Below are 14,623 nucleotides of genomic sequence, written 5' to 3' on the forward strand. Positions count from 1 at the left end.
ATTGGCGCCTTGCTGATACAGCTTGTTTCTCCGTCTTCATTGTATGAGGGCGGAGTGCAATGGCAGTTTCACTCATTGATATATTGCTGGTGAAACTGCCGCTGCTCCTGAGTCCCTCTGCTAGCAGTGCCGCTGGAAGAAGGAACCCTAGCGGCCACGACCAGCAGAGGGACTCAAAAGTGGTGGCATTTTCACCAGCAATATACAGTACCGCTGAGTGAAGTCCTCGGCGATATATCGCCCAGGCAAAAGCTGATCAAGTGAATGAACACCAGATACTGTGAGTGACATTTGGTTCTGCGGTAGTGTTGCCAGATTAGACATGGGGACGAAACTGAGCATCGGGATGTTATCCCTGTCTTTGTATATCTGTTATGTTGCCTGTTGTTGCTGGTAATCTATGATGCAACTGCATTTGGAATACTTTGTACAGTTCTGGTCACCTCACTTCAAAAAGGATATTGTCGAGTTGGAAAAGGTTCATGAAAGAGCAACCAAAATGATTGAAGTGGTGGAGCAACTCCTGTAAGAAAAGGTTGCAGCATTTGGGATTTTTTTTTAGTTTAGATACAAGTTTGTATTATTCTTTGTGGAACTATGCTTGAATACCTCTCAGAAAATACCGCTGCTCATGTTCTGAATGGGCTCATTTTCCTGGAACATGAGACCCTGCCTTTATTGTTAAAATTGTACTGGCTACCAGTCTGTACCCAGACGCATTTACTGATACTGATTATCTAAGGCCTAAATGGTTTGATACTATGATACATAGAGGACTAAGGAAACCTTGTATTACCTTTGTCTGGGGTATGTCAGTGCTAGAGCAGTGTTTGGGAATTTGTTGCCTTCTAGAAGCTGTTGGACTCCAACTCCCATCAGCCCCAGCCTGTAATAGCCAGTAATCATGGATATTAAGAGTTAGTTTGGCATTATCTGGAGAGGCATAGATTCACTATGCTCTGCAGTTAAAAAAAAAAAAAAAAAAAAAAGCTTCAGTGTGACTACTTCCAGATTGTGGAAATCTGACTCAGGAGAGACTCTGGCTAAGTTTTACTCGCTGGAAAACCCACTACTTTCTCCCCTTTACTGGACCACAAACACAAACTTACTTTGTCTCTCCCCCAACCTCCAACACTCATTCTCTTCTCCCACTGGAGAAGATAGGCAAGGAAGCAACACACATGCTTAGCTTTTAGGAGAAGTCTAGCCAAAGCTGGCTAGAAAAATTTTCTTCTACCAGCTTCCTCCCATTCACAGTTTGCAGAATCCAATACTACATTAGCTGCCTTGTAGCTCTTTCTTCAAGTGAAAGGGCAGATATAAGTACACTAGAACCAGTCTCTACAGAGAAATGCTTCTTCGGCATCTATTCAATCTCCTTTGTGGTACCCCAAAAAGATGACGTCTCTTGGAGAGCCATCCTGGACCTAAAATTTCTGAACCAATAGGTAACCTACAGGAAATTCAAAATGGAAACTCTTTGTCTGTCAAACTCACCAACGTCCTAATCCATCACAGATTCCATCATAGTGAAATCCAGCATCAACAGACAAGGAGGCACCCAATTTTGGGAGCCTCAGGCAGAAGTATGTCTCTTCCTCAGCTGGACAGAACACAACATCCAGTCAGCCGCAGCCAAATACATCTCCAGTCTCCTGAACATGCAAGGAGACTGGCCAAGACTGCAGGAAAATGGACCAAGCAAAATGACAACTCCATTCGGCAATTTTCCATCAGCTTCTGTCAAAGTTCAGCCAATGCCATGTTTGCTTCAGACTAGAATCATCAGCTCCCACGGTTCTTTACCAGATTGCCCCGCTTTTCCCATGGCCACCAGGTCTTTTCTTCCCTCCACTTCCCATTATTCTGAGGGTCCTCCAGAAGATCAGAGAAGAGCTCCTTATCACACCATTCTGCATTCTGGTCTTGTTGTTATTGGTTCCCTCAAATACTCCACCTGGCAGTCTCCCCTCTGTGGTACTTACCTCACAAATCTCCTGTCTCAGGACCCAGTTCTTTATCTGGAGCCCAACTGGCTCCAGCTGACTGCGTGGAGTTTGAACGATGACTCTTTACCAAGCTGGACTTACCTACAGATGTCTTTGCTACACTCCTACACTCCAGGAGGCCCTCCACCATCCACTAGTACCAATCCGCCTGGGAAACCTTTCAGCTCTGGTGTGCAACCACAATACACTTCTCCAAGAAAGTGGAAGTTTTCCACTATCCTTTCCTTTCTCCAGGATGGCCTTGACAAAGGCCCTCACTCAAATACCCTCAAATGGCAAGCAGTGGCTCTCTCTTCTATCCTGCCATAACCATCCACTGCCCCCCTCTCATCCCATCCACTCTTGAAATGATTCCTTAGAGAGGCAGCTCTAAAGTGTTCCCTGACCAGCCACAGATTCCCATCCAGGAACATCTACAAGCCTCCCTTTGAACCACAAGGGGAGGTCTCCTTCAAGGTCTCATTTGTAGTGGCCATCATTTCAGCTCGCAGAATTTCAGAACTCAGAGCTCTGTCTACAGCCAAGCACCTCTGCGCCTTTCAAAGTCAAATGCATCTGATAGTCTGGTTGGGTCTAGTTTAATAATAACAATAACAACAACAATAATTAACAATAAAGAATATATAAAAATTTACTAATAAAGAATAATAATAATAGTTTGTTTGGATTTTAGTAGATATCAGTGTTTAGTATCATTACATGTAGGGTTAGTTTGGATGTAGTAATACTGGCCTGATTAACAAATCATAGTTTATTAAGCTACAAACAAGTGTCATCCCTCCCCTCCTTGCATACCAGTTTTGCTATTCCTATCCTGGCTAGTTTAAACCAGTTTCTCATTGCATCTGAACAAATAAACTGTTGTTTAATATCAGCTTCCTAACTAGTATAGTTCAAAAACATCTGGTTCTTTATTTGAGGGTATGTATTGTATCATTCTCAATGTCTCAGTCACTGGAAATGAGAGAAAAGCAAGTTTTATTCTGATCAGTTGATCACAGCATAAGTATAAGCTACTCAAATGCAGATTATTTCATGTACAGTGGTACCTCTGGTTACGAACTTAATTCATCCTGGAGGTCCATTCTTAACCTGCAACCGTTCTTAACCTGAGGTACCACTTTAGTTAATGGGGTCTCCCACTGCCACCGGTGCACGACTTCTGTTCTCATCCTGAGGTAAAGTTCTTAACCTGAGGTACTACTTCCAGGCTAGCGGAGTCTGTAACCTGAAGTGTCTGTAACCCAAGGTACCACTGTATTTCTTACCAGGATAGAAAGGCCTTTTTCAGTCCTTATTCAGGAAGAATGAGCTCAGTTAGTAACTATCGAGAACAGGGACTCAGGTGGTTGTTGCAATGGAGAAAGTACCTCGTAAAGAGAGGGGGAGTTGTTTTTAAAAACAGACTGTTAAGTTTAGAAAATGAGGCCTCTATGGTTATCAACTGCATTCTGAAAATACCTTAACCGGGGGGGGGGGGCTGCAATAGAGGATTTGACTGTTGGTCTTACAAGAGCAAATGGCTACATATTAAGATTGGAAAAGAGTAGCTTCTGTTAGCACTGCCAAGTTATAGGAAAGCCTTTTTGGAATGTCCTAGGAACAAGGAACTGTCCAAGACTTGAGCTGGATAAATTTATGGAGGGTATCTTAATATTCTATTTTATTCAGTGCAGAATTCAGCGGCCAGATTGCTCACTGGGACAAGAAAAAATTGAGTATATAATGCAAATCCTGGCCTGACTTGCAATGGCTGCCAATTAGTTTCTGAGCCCTTTGACCTATAAAGCCTTAAACAGCTCAGGACCACAGTACCTCAAGAAACGCCTCTCCCCATACAAACCAATGCAGACCTAACTAAGAGAGCATTCCACAAGTGTGGAGCCACCACAGAAAAGGCCCGTTCTCGTGTGATCATCATCTGAGACCCTTCTTTGTGTTCCTCCTCCACAAGAGGTCTGGAGGGTGGCATATGAGAAAGGGCCTTTTCTGTGGCGGCTCCCCACTTGTGGAATGTTCTCTTAGGGAGGCTCGCCTGGCACCTTTGTTGCATATATTTAGTCACCAGGTAAAAACATTCCTCTTCTTCCATGCCTTTGGCTAATTAAACAATCTACAGCCTTCTAAGCTGCGAGGAGGACAGTATTTATTTCTGTTACTATGGTATGTATTTCTGTGTTTTCATATTGTAAACCACCCAGTGATCCTCAGATGAAGGGCAATTTTATCTTTAAATATACTTTTGAGGTCATCCTTTGGAGAGATGGGACATCATTATGCCCCTAGAAGCATATTATTATATATATTAGCATTCCCTTTTGGAACATTAATAACAGGAGCCAGAAAACAGATTTTTTTTAACCACTTGAACGTTCTACCTGTAAACAGAGGGGGAGAGTGAACCCTCATAGTTGAAATATATCATAAAAACCTATTGGGCACCCCCCCCCCAAAGCAGAACATTTCAATCTGCATATTAATCTGAGAATTGTAAGCCAGTAGAGCTTTGAGCTCAAAAGCAGCAGAGTCCTCAGGTTTCTGTCCTTGTTAACCTCCAACAGAAACAGTAGCTTGAGGAATCTGCTCTTGGTGGTGCAGCATGAAAGGAGGTCCCTGGATTCAGACACTTCCACATCCCACTGCAGCCCTTCCCCTCCCTAGGAGATTACCTCAGGACCGCAACACCTCAAGGACTGCAATACTTCTCTTCATATGAACCTACCCAGACCCTGCAACCATCATGTGAGGCCCTACTTCATGTGCCTCCTCCATGAGAGGCCTGGAAGATGGCAACACAAGAAGAGGCCTTTTCTAGAGTAGCTTCCCATTTCTGGAATGCTCTTCCCAGGGAGATTCGGCTGGTGCCTTCATTATATACCTTTAGGCACCAAACAAAAACATTCCTCTTCAGCTAGGCCCTTGGCTGATTATGATCAGATACCCTTTTAAATGTGTTGTGGGGGAGGGGGTTATAGGTTTGTTTCTGTTCTTGTTTTTATTATGTATTTTGTATTTTTTTTAATCTTGTATTTTTGTATTGTGAACTGCCCTGAGATCTATGGATGAAGGGTAGTTGAATGAATGAATGAATGAATGAATGAATGAATGAATGAATAAGTAAATACAACCCTGCCCCCATTTATGCGTTTTCAGTATGTGCATTGCGTAAACCCCAGAAGTGACCCAAAAACTTCACAAAAAGAGGCGGAATGGTACGGGGCGGAAAAGGGTGTTTGCAGGTTTTTAAACAACGTTTCAAATATACACAGTTTTACTGATGCACGTAGTGGCTCGGAATGTAACCCCCATGTAAATGGGGGTGGCTGGCCTGTAAATAAATAAATAATAGTTGCATCAAGATCTGCATCCCAGATGTGTCCCACCCAGCAGTATCCTTTTGCATGTGTGGATCTGAAGGAATGAAGATATTATTGTGTACAAAATGGGAAATTAATATTCATTAATGACTGTTCAGTAATTTGAATATTTAAATATAAGAGTCATAAGCTTTTGTGTATCCCAGTTAATCTACCAAAACTTATTCTTTTCTGTACAATATGTGTTAATGTTCAAGTCTCCCACTGACATTTGCTTGCTAGCTTGCTTATTAATTAAATTTGTATGCCACCCTTTATCTACAGATCTCAAGTTAGTTCACAGCATAAAAATACAGTATAAAATACCGGGTAAAAACAAGAACAGAGAAAACAATAACCCCCCACCCCCTCTCACAAAAGAATATCGGATATTAATCAGCCAAGAGGAACATTCTCACCTGGCGCCTAAAGGTGCATAATGAAGGTGCCAGCCGAACCTCCCTGGGGAAAGCATCTGGGGAGAAATGAATAGAACTTGAAAATGCTTAACTTTAGCCTGGTTCACATGGCACCTTAAGCCAAACCTTGACTCAGCTCAGAATGGTGTAGCTGCAGAAAGGACTGGTGAGAGGAGCAAAACAGCTATGAGTTTCTCTCTGAGAACCCTTTACAATTGTGCCATCTTGCCAAGCCAAGCTTTGTCTTGGTGTGTTGTGCAAACCAGGCCTTTGATTGGATTGGATTATGTATGTATACATAACGCTTCCTTCAAACTATAATCTAATTTTAATAATAAAAATTACATTAGAAAACATTACAGTGTATTCTCTGGCAGAGGAGAGGTAATGCTTCTCACATTTTCAATAATTTCTAGCTATTGATGACCTATTTTTCCTTCAAATTGTCATTGAGAATATAAAGGGCTGCTCTTTGAACCTTAATTATCTTTTTCATCACAGGTTGTGCATTTTGTTTCCATGTTTTACAGAATAAAGCAATTATGGAACGTGTTACAAACTTGTCAGATACGGTAGTTGGTCTTGAATCATTTATTGGCTCTGAGAGAGAAACCAATCCATTATACAAGGATTACCATGGTAAGTTCCGTCCTTTCCTTAGCAATGCAAAAAGTGTGCCCTAAGTGCTTCTAGGGCACTTAGCAGTTTACCCTGCAATTGGAATATCTGCCATAAAGTAGCATTTGATTTCATTTTTGAATATGCCTCTTAAATGTTTCACCTTGCTAACCAATCTTGATTTAGACATATTTTTTTTACTAAAGTGCATTAAGGCTGCAAAGGAAACATGGCAACTCCTTGCATGTTGTCAAGCTGTATTACCAAGGCATGGCTCAATCAGATGTACATCTCAACAGGCAGGCTTTGGGGAATTCACATGCAGAGGAGGCTTGGCAATTGTCTGACCAGTGAGCTGAAATTGTCATGAAATCAATAGTTTTGATCTGCCAAGTTCTAAATAGAGAACATGAAGAACAGTTATATATTTTGGTGAACAGACGGCTAAATGATACAGCACAAAGGGAGAATTTTATTTCTAAAGATTGCCAATTAATTTTCTTGAATTTAACTACGGCAAGTTTTTAAAAATCAGAAGAGTAGAAGTGTATGGTACAATTTAAATTATATAGAAAACCAGTTTTGCTGTAGAAACTTCTTGCAGTCAACTTTTCATGTATTTTCATCAAGAATGTCTAACAACATTTTTGTCTGGATCCTTTTGTACAGATTTTTGTGCAAGTTCTTGGAACACACTTTCAGAGAGTTTAAAAGTTATTAAGAGTCTAAACTGAATGACAAACAGTTTTAGCTAATCCAGAACGGAGCTTTGAGTGTGCATAAATTACCATTATTATTATTGTATACTACTGTAGTTCCATGGAAACCTCCAGTCCAAAGACTGAGCTGCTTATTTGAATCCTGCTGCAAATGTTGTAAGAATGTGTAAATGCTCTTCGGCATAAAATGAGAAAACGCAGCTTGGATGGAGTAGTGGCAACTTATTTGCTTCAGCTTGATTAGTGCTGTACTTTTAATGTAACAAACAAATCTCTTGAAATCATTTCCTTAAGTAACAAAGTGAGTATCGGAAATGAAAAAGCTATTGAAAAAAATAGCTTCTTTTTTTTTTTACTTATATAGGTCATGTGGCATTGGTTCAATCAAATACAGTCCTACAGATTAAATATTGTTACTTTTTAATAGTTGTGAAGCTATGTAAGGGAACACATATATTTTGCAATGTGCTTGTGTTCTTGTTTAAAATGTTGTGTTCTTTCTTAATCAGTAACAAATCGTTTTTTCTATAAATTATTCCACTGCTTAGTTAATTTGTAACTTTTTGAGACTTCTGCAAAACATTCAGGGATTTGTCTTTCTTAAAAATCCTTTGTCAAGAAGTATATTGCTCAAAAGTGGAAAGGCTTGTACATTAAAAATTATGACTTTTACATTAGTAGCTTTATAATTTAATAGCATTTGTTTTTACAATTTCAAAACATTGATAACTTGTGACCTTGCATCACAGTTTACTGCTTTTAGCATGCACACACTTCCTGAAGGCCATTCTCTGTTTGCTGCATTTATATGCACTTTACTCCTGCACTAGTTTCTAAAGCACTGTGTGTTAGTATTAAACTGTGCATAACAATTCCTTTGTTTTGAAACATAAGCATGTTTAATAGAACATTGAACAATGGGTGTGGTTTGATTTCTAGTTATTATTTTCATGTCAACAGCTTTTACTAGATAGATAACTGGTTAAGTACACCAACAACATTCTTAAGCGGCATCCCTCAAAAGACAGAATTGGGGCAGTGATTTACCACTACCATTTGAAGTGTACAGAAACATTAGCCAAGAAACGTGTTTTATATCATTTGGTTAATCATATTTACATTGATCTCACCCCAATTTGAAATGCACTGGTTGTGATCCCAAGAAATAATTAATGCACTAATAAGAGCACTGTGTGTTCAGCCAGCATTTTCTTTCCAAGTTTCCTCTCTGTTAGCTCCCAGTCTAAAGATGCAAGCTGTTTTTAAACTGAATAGTAGCTTGCCTCTTCAAGAGTAGATGTTCTAGCTGCATATATATTGACCCTATTCACACACAAATTGCTACCTTGGAACTGTGGAACCCAGTTTCACTGGAATAATTGTAGTCTACTTCCATGTATTGGCACTAGTCCAGTTAAAGGTGGGCACAGCTGAGTTTCCTTGAAACCGGTAAGACTTAGTCCAAAGTAACTGAATCGCTTCTCTTGGTTTCAATGAGAATTTGTCACTAACTTTAGACAGATTAGGTCTGATGTGTTTAAGATTGTCTGAAGGAATAAGTTTGCATTTGCTGTAAGTTCTACAAAAATAATTCTAGCTTTCAGTAATTTAAGAAAAATACAAATTATAACATTCAGGGGTTTAAAAGATGTTTAATTTTTTTTAAGTTTTGGTCTCTTGTATAATAGTGTATTCAGCAACATGTACTATTTCTTAATTTCCCCTAAAAACAGCTGATTTTACTTCACAGTTGAAAAGAGTGTTCATTTTTAAAACAAGGACTGCTCGATAAAAATGCCATTTGAATTGCCCAGTATTTTTTATCTTTATTCATTAAATTTAAAACAAATGTAATGTAACCTTTAATTGTGATGTCTTGTAAAATATTTCTCATTTTCTATTGTGGAAAATGACCCTTTGGTTGTTCAGAAACTATATTAAGCTGCACAGAAACCATCCAGCATCCTTGTCAAAAGAAATCAGCTTGAGACCCATCTGACAGTACGCAGAGCTTGCAGTGTGCCCAGTATTGTTACAAAATTCCTGCAAGCTCAATGAGCATCTTGCATGCAGAAAATAATTTATGTTGGGTTTATGTCATGATTAAAATTTTCCAGCAGCATATTCTACAACTCTAGTTCCCACAAGACTTTTTAAAAAGTCATCTTCAAGGTGTAAAGCAAAATACTTTTCATTAGAGCTTCACTGGTTATCAGTAACCCATGAGCCTTGCTTTGCTGGCTGCTTACTGGTGCATTTAATAAAATAAAGATCACTCAGTGGTGCCGTGGGCAGCATGCAAGGTGATAGCCATATTTGCTTACTGTAAATACAAGGGAAAATCACACACAAACCGGCTGTAGTTTTGACAAGTATTAAGATCCCTCTTTACATCTGTACCTCTGTACCAAAGTGCAATTAGTTTTCCTCGCACAAGGATTTCTGTTTATCTTATTCTGCTTGATTACTTGAGTATAATCGCACCGTTTGCTTCATTGCTCCTGGTCGCAAGCTCCAGTTTTAAAAGGGGAGGATGAGTGTGTGTAAATATACTGAATTCTACTGTAAGACATTAATTTACGCATCTGGATATCAGCATTTTCTTAATTCTTTTCCTCTATTACTTTTCCTTTTCACAAGGTTTGATTCACATACGCCAGATTCCTCGGCTTAATAGCTTGAGCTGCGATGTGTCAGACACGAAGGACCTTGCTTTTAGATTGAAAAGGAAGCTATTCATTATTGAGGTAAGGTTTTTTCCTGTATATATACAATTCTGCATGAAAGATGAAATCTTGTCTTAAATGTTTAACCATATTTAATTTGTATCAGCTATTTAGCTGGCTTTTCATGCTTGGGAAGGTTTTAGAAATTATTGTTTTTATTATTAAAATGAAGTCAATTTCTGCATTACAGAAACTGAAGTATCCGGAAACCATTCATTTTATTTTCAAACGAATGTATAAAAAGTAGGCCACAACCTTCAATAACAAAGCATGACATGCATATTTCTAAAGACGTCAAGAGCTTGTTTAATTATATGGTAATGACTTGCTCTTTACTTGTTTTAGTGAGTGGGACAGTGTTTACATCTTATTACCCCAGTTGAGGTGCAATGCTAATATGCAATGCTGCCTAAAATTGAGTGTGCTGTGAAGGATAAGTGTCCTTATCAATATTCAGAAACCACGTCCTTTGCATTACTGGAATCACCTTCAGCTCTTCTGTGTCATTTTAAACACAGTATCATTTACATTAATGTCCTTAAGTAAATTTTCTGCTGAATTTAAACTTTTCCCCCCTGACCTTTTATGCATAGTCGGCAGAGAAGGCAATAACACAAAAAGATTATTTTGTTTTAGGCTTGCTAAAGAGCAAGTGGACACAGAACTATTAAGCAATTAGAGCTGATGTATTTATTAACCAAGTAAATGCCGAGTGAAAAAAGAGATGGCTTTGGGAGTCATCAATACAGTCTCTACAGCTTTTAAACAAAGACATAAAACAGCCAAGCAGGCCTGACAAATCATTTAGTTTAATCTCTTTTCAAATGAAAAGCTGTTAAGCAGGCCACTTGTCTTAACTGCTTGAAACCATAAAAGGAAGAATTGCCACCAATATATTAGCATATTTTTTACTTCATCACCAAATGATGGTCAATGTGGCTTGGCACTGCTTTGGTGTTTGGGATTTCACCCTTAAGTGACCACTTTGGCCCTTATTTGACCCTCTGCCCTCTTTAGCTGGCCACTTGATAAGGTAACTTAAGGGTTCTCTTTCTCTCTCTCTCTCCATCTCTCTCAGTGTCTCTCCACAATTGCAAGTTGCACTAACCTATAAATTGTTGAAAGGAGCCTATCAAGTGACAAATTAAAGTGCCCTCCTCCTAATAATGGTCATCAATGTCCTTAATTATCTAGTCCTATTGAAAGTAGTTAATAGTTAATCAAGAAGCCAGTTTTTCAGGCAGGTCATCTCTGCATGAGTACTTGAAGTTTCTCAACTAGAGATGCTCCCTTCAAAAGCCACTTAAAGCCAAATATGCATGATGAAGATTGTTGTGTCATATTTTTTTTTCCTTTTAAGAGATTGTGATTCCTCTGTGGGTTTTTCACTTCTCAGGAAATAATACATTTAATGGAACTAAACACTGTACTGTAGTAGTCCATTTTAACATAATTTCACTTCAGCAAAAGGCTATTCATCTTCTGATTCACTACTACAATAAGGGACCTTAATATTCATGCTAGAATTTAAAATGTAGAAACTGTAATTGTTATCTGACACAGGCAAACAGGCAGAGTATTTTCTTACTGTGTTAAACTTCCATTTAATATATCTCTAAATGAAAACAATTTTGAATTATTTTTCCACAAGGAAGCTTGATTTAGAAGAGCTTTCCTCTATAAATAGAATCTCTGATTACTATTTTCTGTTGCTCTAAATTTCAAACCCAGAGCCCACTATACAGAATTTCTGGAGCCTAAGGGTAAAGACATTTGATTTAGCAATGTTAAGGAGCCTTTAGACAAGAAACTGTAGACATGCATAGATGACCTACTTGAATAATATCATCCCTCATTGTTCAAGACTATGCCCCTTATAAATGATTTTCATTCTTGCTGGAGAAAAAGCTACTACATTATCACAAATCTGTCTTAATTTACAGCATTGCCCTGCACTGGTGTTCTTCTACTCATATTTTTAAATTGCAGAATGATAGTATAAGTAAGGTAGTATAAAGCATTGGCTACATAGCTCATGTAACCGTAGCATGGAGGTAGTTGTCCAAGATCGTATTAAATTTAAGAATTCAAAAAAGGAAAAAATAAAAGCCCTTTTCATACCTGGATTAGAAATAAATACAAATAAATACAAGCATAATAAATTATACAAATTATAGCAAATTTTATAGACGTGTCATATTTAAAAAGAGTAGAGAAAGTAATATAGCATTCTTCAACAGGGGGTTAAATGAAGAGGTTGAAGGTTATAGACAAGTAGCAGTGTACACAACATTCATACGGGCATTGTGTTGAAAGCTAACAATGTCTCTGAAAAACAGATTAGAATCTTGATGTCGGAATTTAAAGGTGACTTAGAACATAACTACTTCAGCTATGTTTTCATCACTAGGCTATTGCTTGTCAAGTAACAACATGAGTACACGGGATGAGTTTTCTCAAATTCCTTAGTATGTTATTAGTTATCCAGTCTTATCATAGGGTCCTTTACAATGTGCTTATTAGCAACCAGCTTAAGTGTCATATCATCATTACCATTATAAAGAGGTCATACTAGGCAGTCTATTCATGTTAATGCGGAAAACTAGAAAATGTAGTGGCCTTTGGTAGTGGTATGTAATGTATGTATTTTTGGCAATATTGATTGGAATTTAAAGTATGCCTATGTGTACATTTTTACTCGCTTGTTGGAAATGAGATAATGATTGTGCTAAGAAATGTATTGATATTTCATTGCATTTATACATGTTTTAAAATGCTAGTGCATATCTCTTTAAAAATAGAGACTCACAATTTTGAAGTTAGCTTGTCTAATCCTATTTCTTCCTACTTTGGAATCTTAATTAGAAGGAGATAAAAACCATCATTTGACTAAATTATTGTCTTGAATCTGTAGCAAAAGGTATAATCCGCAATTGGGCCAATTAGTGTACCCCATAGTTAGCTATGCTGAGGCAGGCAACTTGATTAGATCTGACACCAGCCTAGTTCCCACTGTTGTTTTGCCAGGTATGATGGTCAGACTTCAAAGGGCTTGAGGCATCAGCAGGGCAAGGTTTGGAGGCCAGCTTAGGTCCGGTCGTTAATCTCTCTGCTAAAACCACAGCAGCCATCACACAAAACAAGCTTACACGACACAATCATGCGGTATTAAAGTTTGGGTTGAGTCATGCCAATTTGCCTTTGATTTTCTGATGATTGAGTAAAAGATGGCTACATGACTAGACACATACTAAAAATGTACTGATTAGGTAAGTTCCTTAAATATTTGAAATATTTTCGATTTTTCAGTAGAATAATATGACATGCTGTTTAACTTAATGAAACTCTCTGACAGAAAAGGGCTTGAAATACAATTTGTATTTAGTGTACTTTGAATTAACAGATCTTTTGCCACATCTTATGCTTTTATTTTATATAACTTGTTCCTCATCATTTCAGAGACATTTTTGTAAAAGTTATTTTTAAAAACTCAGCAATGTGTTTTTGCATTAACTTCAAAAAGAACTTTAAGGGAACTATTCTTTTCCTTGGACATCTATGCTAAGCCATTCACATAAATGGAATTTCTTCATAATTATTTTCCACTTAAATGCTGAGTAAAGTGCTGTTCAGCTGATGTGATTACATAAGTGTTCCATTCTTCTGCATTCTGATTTGTTGAAATGTTGCAGTAATGGTGACATGTTTCCATTCTGAGGAAAGCCTAGGGCTGCCTTGGTATTATTCCAAATGATTGAAATTGCCATCTTGCTGACTTTCCCTCAGGCTGCTTTAGGCCTGTTTACTTTTGTATTCCATTCTCATGCTCCATCGGAATTTGGCTAGCAGGGCATCACTACCTGGTTTGACAAAACAGTTGAAAAGAATACTCAAGATACTGATTAAATATTGTATTTCTGTCTTATATACAATTCATTATTTAAAATTAAGATATATGTATATATGGCTGCAATCCTAACCTCACTTTCCTGGGAGTCGAAACCAAATAAAAAAATTTCTTCCAGTAGCACCTTAGAGACCAACTAAGTTTGTTATTGGTATGAGCTTTCGTGTGCACGCACACTTCTTCAGATTCCTGGGAGGAACCACTTTGATTACTTACCAAATTCAGTAGGACTTACTTGTGAGTTGACATGGTTAATTTGGGCTGTGTGGCTACTTAGATTTCATGGACTGTAACTTGTTGTTAGTTGTTTAAAACAGCATGAAGGAAAGGCAAAAATGAATAAATTTAATTCATTTTAAGACTTACATGTTATTTTGTACAAGCATGTAAAACTATTTTGTGTTTGCATCTCATTATTTTAATTATCTTCAGTGGAAATCACAATTACAATTATTATTTTTAAAAGGTAGTTGTCAGGGAACTGCCATCGGAAGGAAGGGAAGTGAAAGGGCTCACACAGGTTGGGAGAGACTCAGCAGCTGAAGAGGGAACCAGTAGGGGGAGAGGAGCTGAGCTGAGGGAAAGGGAGCTGGAGGGATGGCTCAGAGACACTTCCAGCGAAAACAGTGGGGAGGTTTCAGGACCTCCTGTAGGGACACCCACTCCTCGCCGGAAACTGTCACGCAGAGAGTCCAGAAGACGTGTTTCCGTTAAGGAGCTTTTATGTTGGAAGCGATTCCGAAAGCAACCACTGTCGGAATCTGCCAGCGACTGACGGAGCCATGTTTAAGGGGCTCCGTTACAGACAGAGGTTTGCAAACTTGACCAAACTCTGAGGGACTAGGATTTTACACACAAGCAGCTCATCG

The 14,623-nt window shown here is 38.4% G+C and overlaps 1 protein-coding gene across 4 annotated transcripts in view; it reads left to right on the forward strand.

Annotated features, from left to right (window-relative positions):
* Positions 1–14,623, forward strand: part of ELP4 (elongator acetyltransferase complex subunit 4) — a 149,791-nt gene that overhangs the window by 61,500 nt on the left and 73,668 nt on the right. For all 4 annotated transcript variants that reach the window (XM_080983752.1, XM_080983753.1, XM_080983754.1 and 1 more), the window contains exons 8-9: positions 6,315–6,423; positions 9,762–9,868. In XM_080983752.1, the coding sequence (XP_080839878.1) occupies positions 6,315–6,423; positions 9,762–9,868 (216 nt within the window). The remainder of the gene's footprint in view (positions 1–6,314; positions 6,424–9,761; positions 9,869–14,623) is intronic.

The sequence above is a fragment of the Podarcis pityusensis genome (genome assembly GCF_964106645.2).
Source record: "Podarcis pityusensis genome assembly, chromosome: 1".
Classification (NCBI taxonomy): domain Eukaryota; kingdom Metazoa; phylum Chordata; class Lepidosauria; order Squamata; family Lacertidae; genus Podarcis; species Podarcis pityusensis.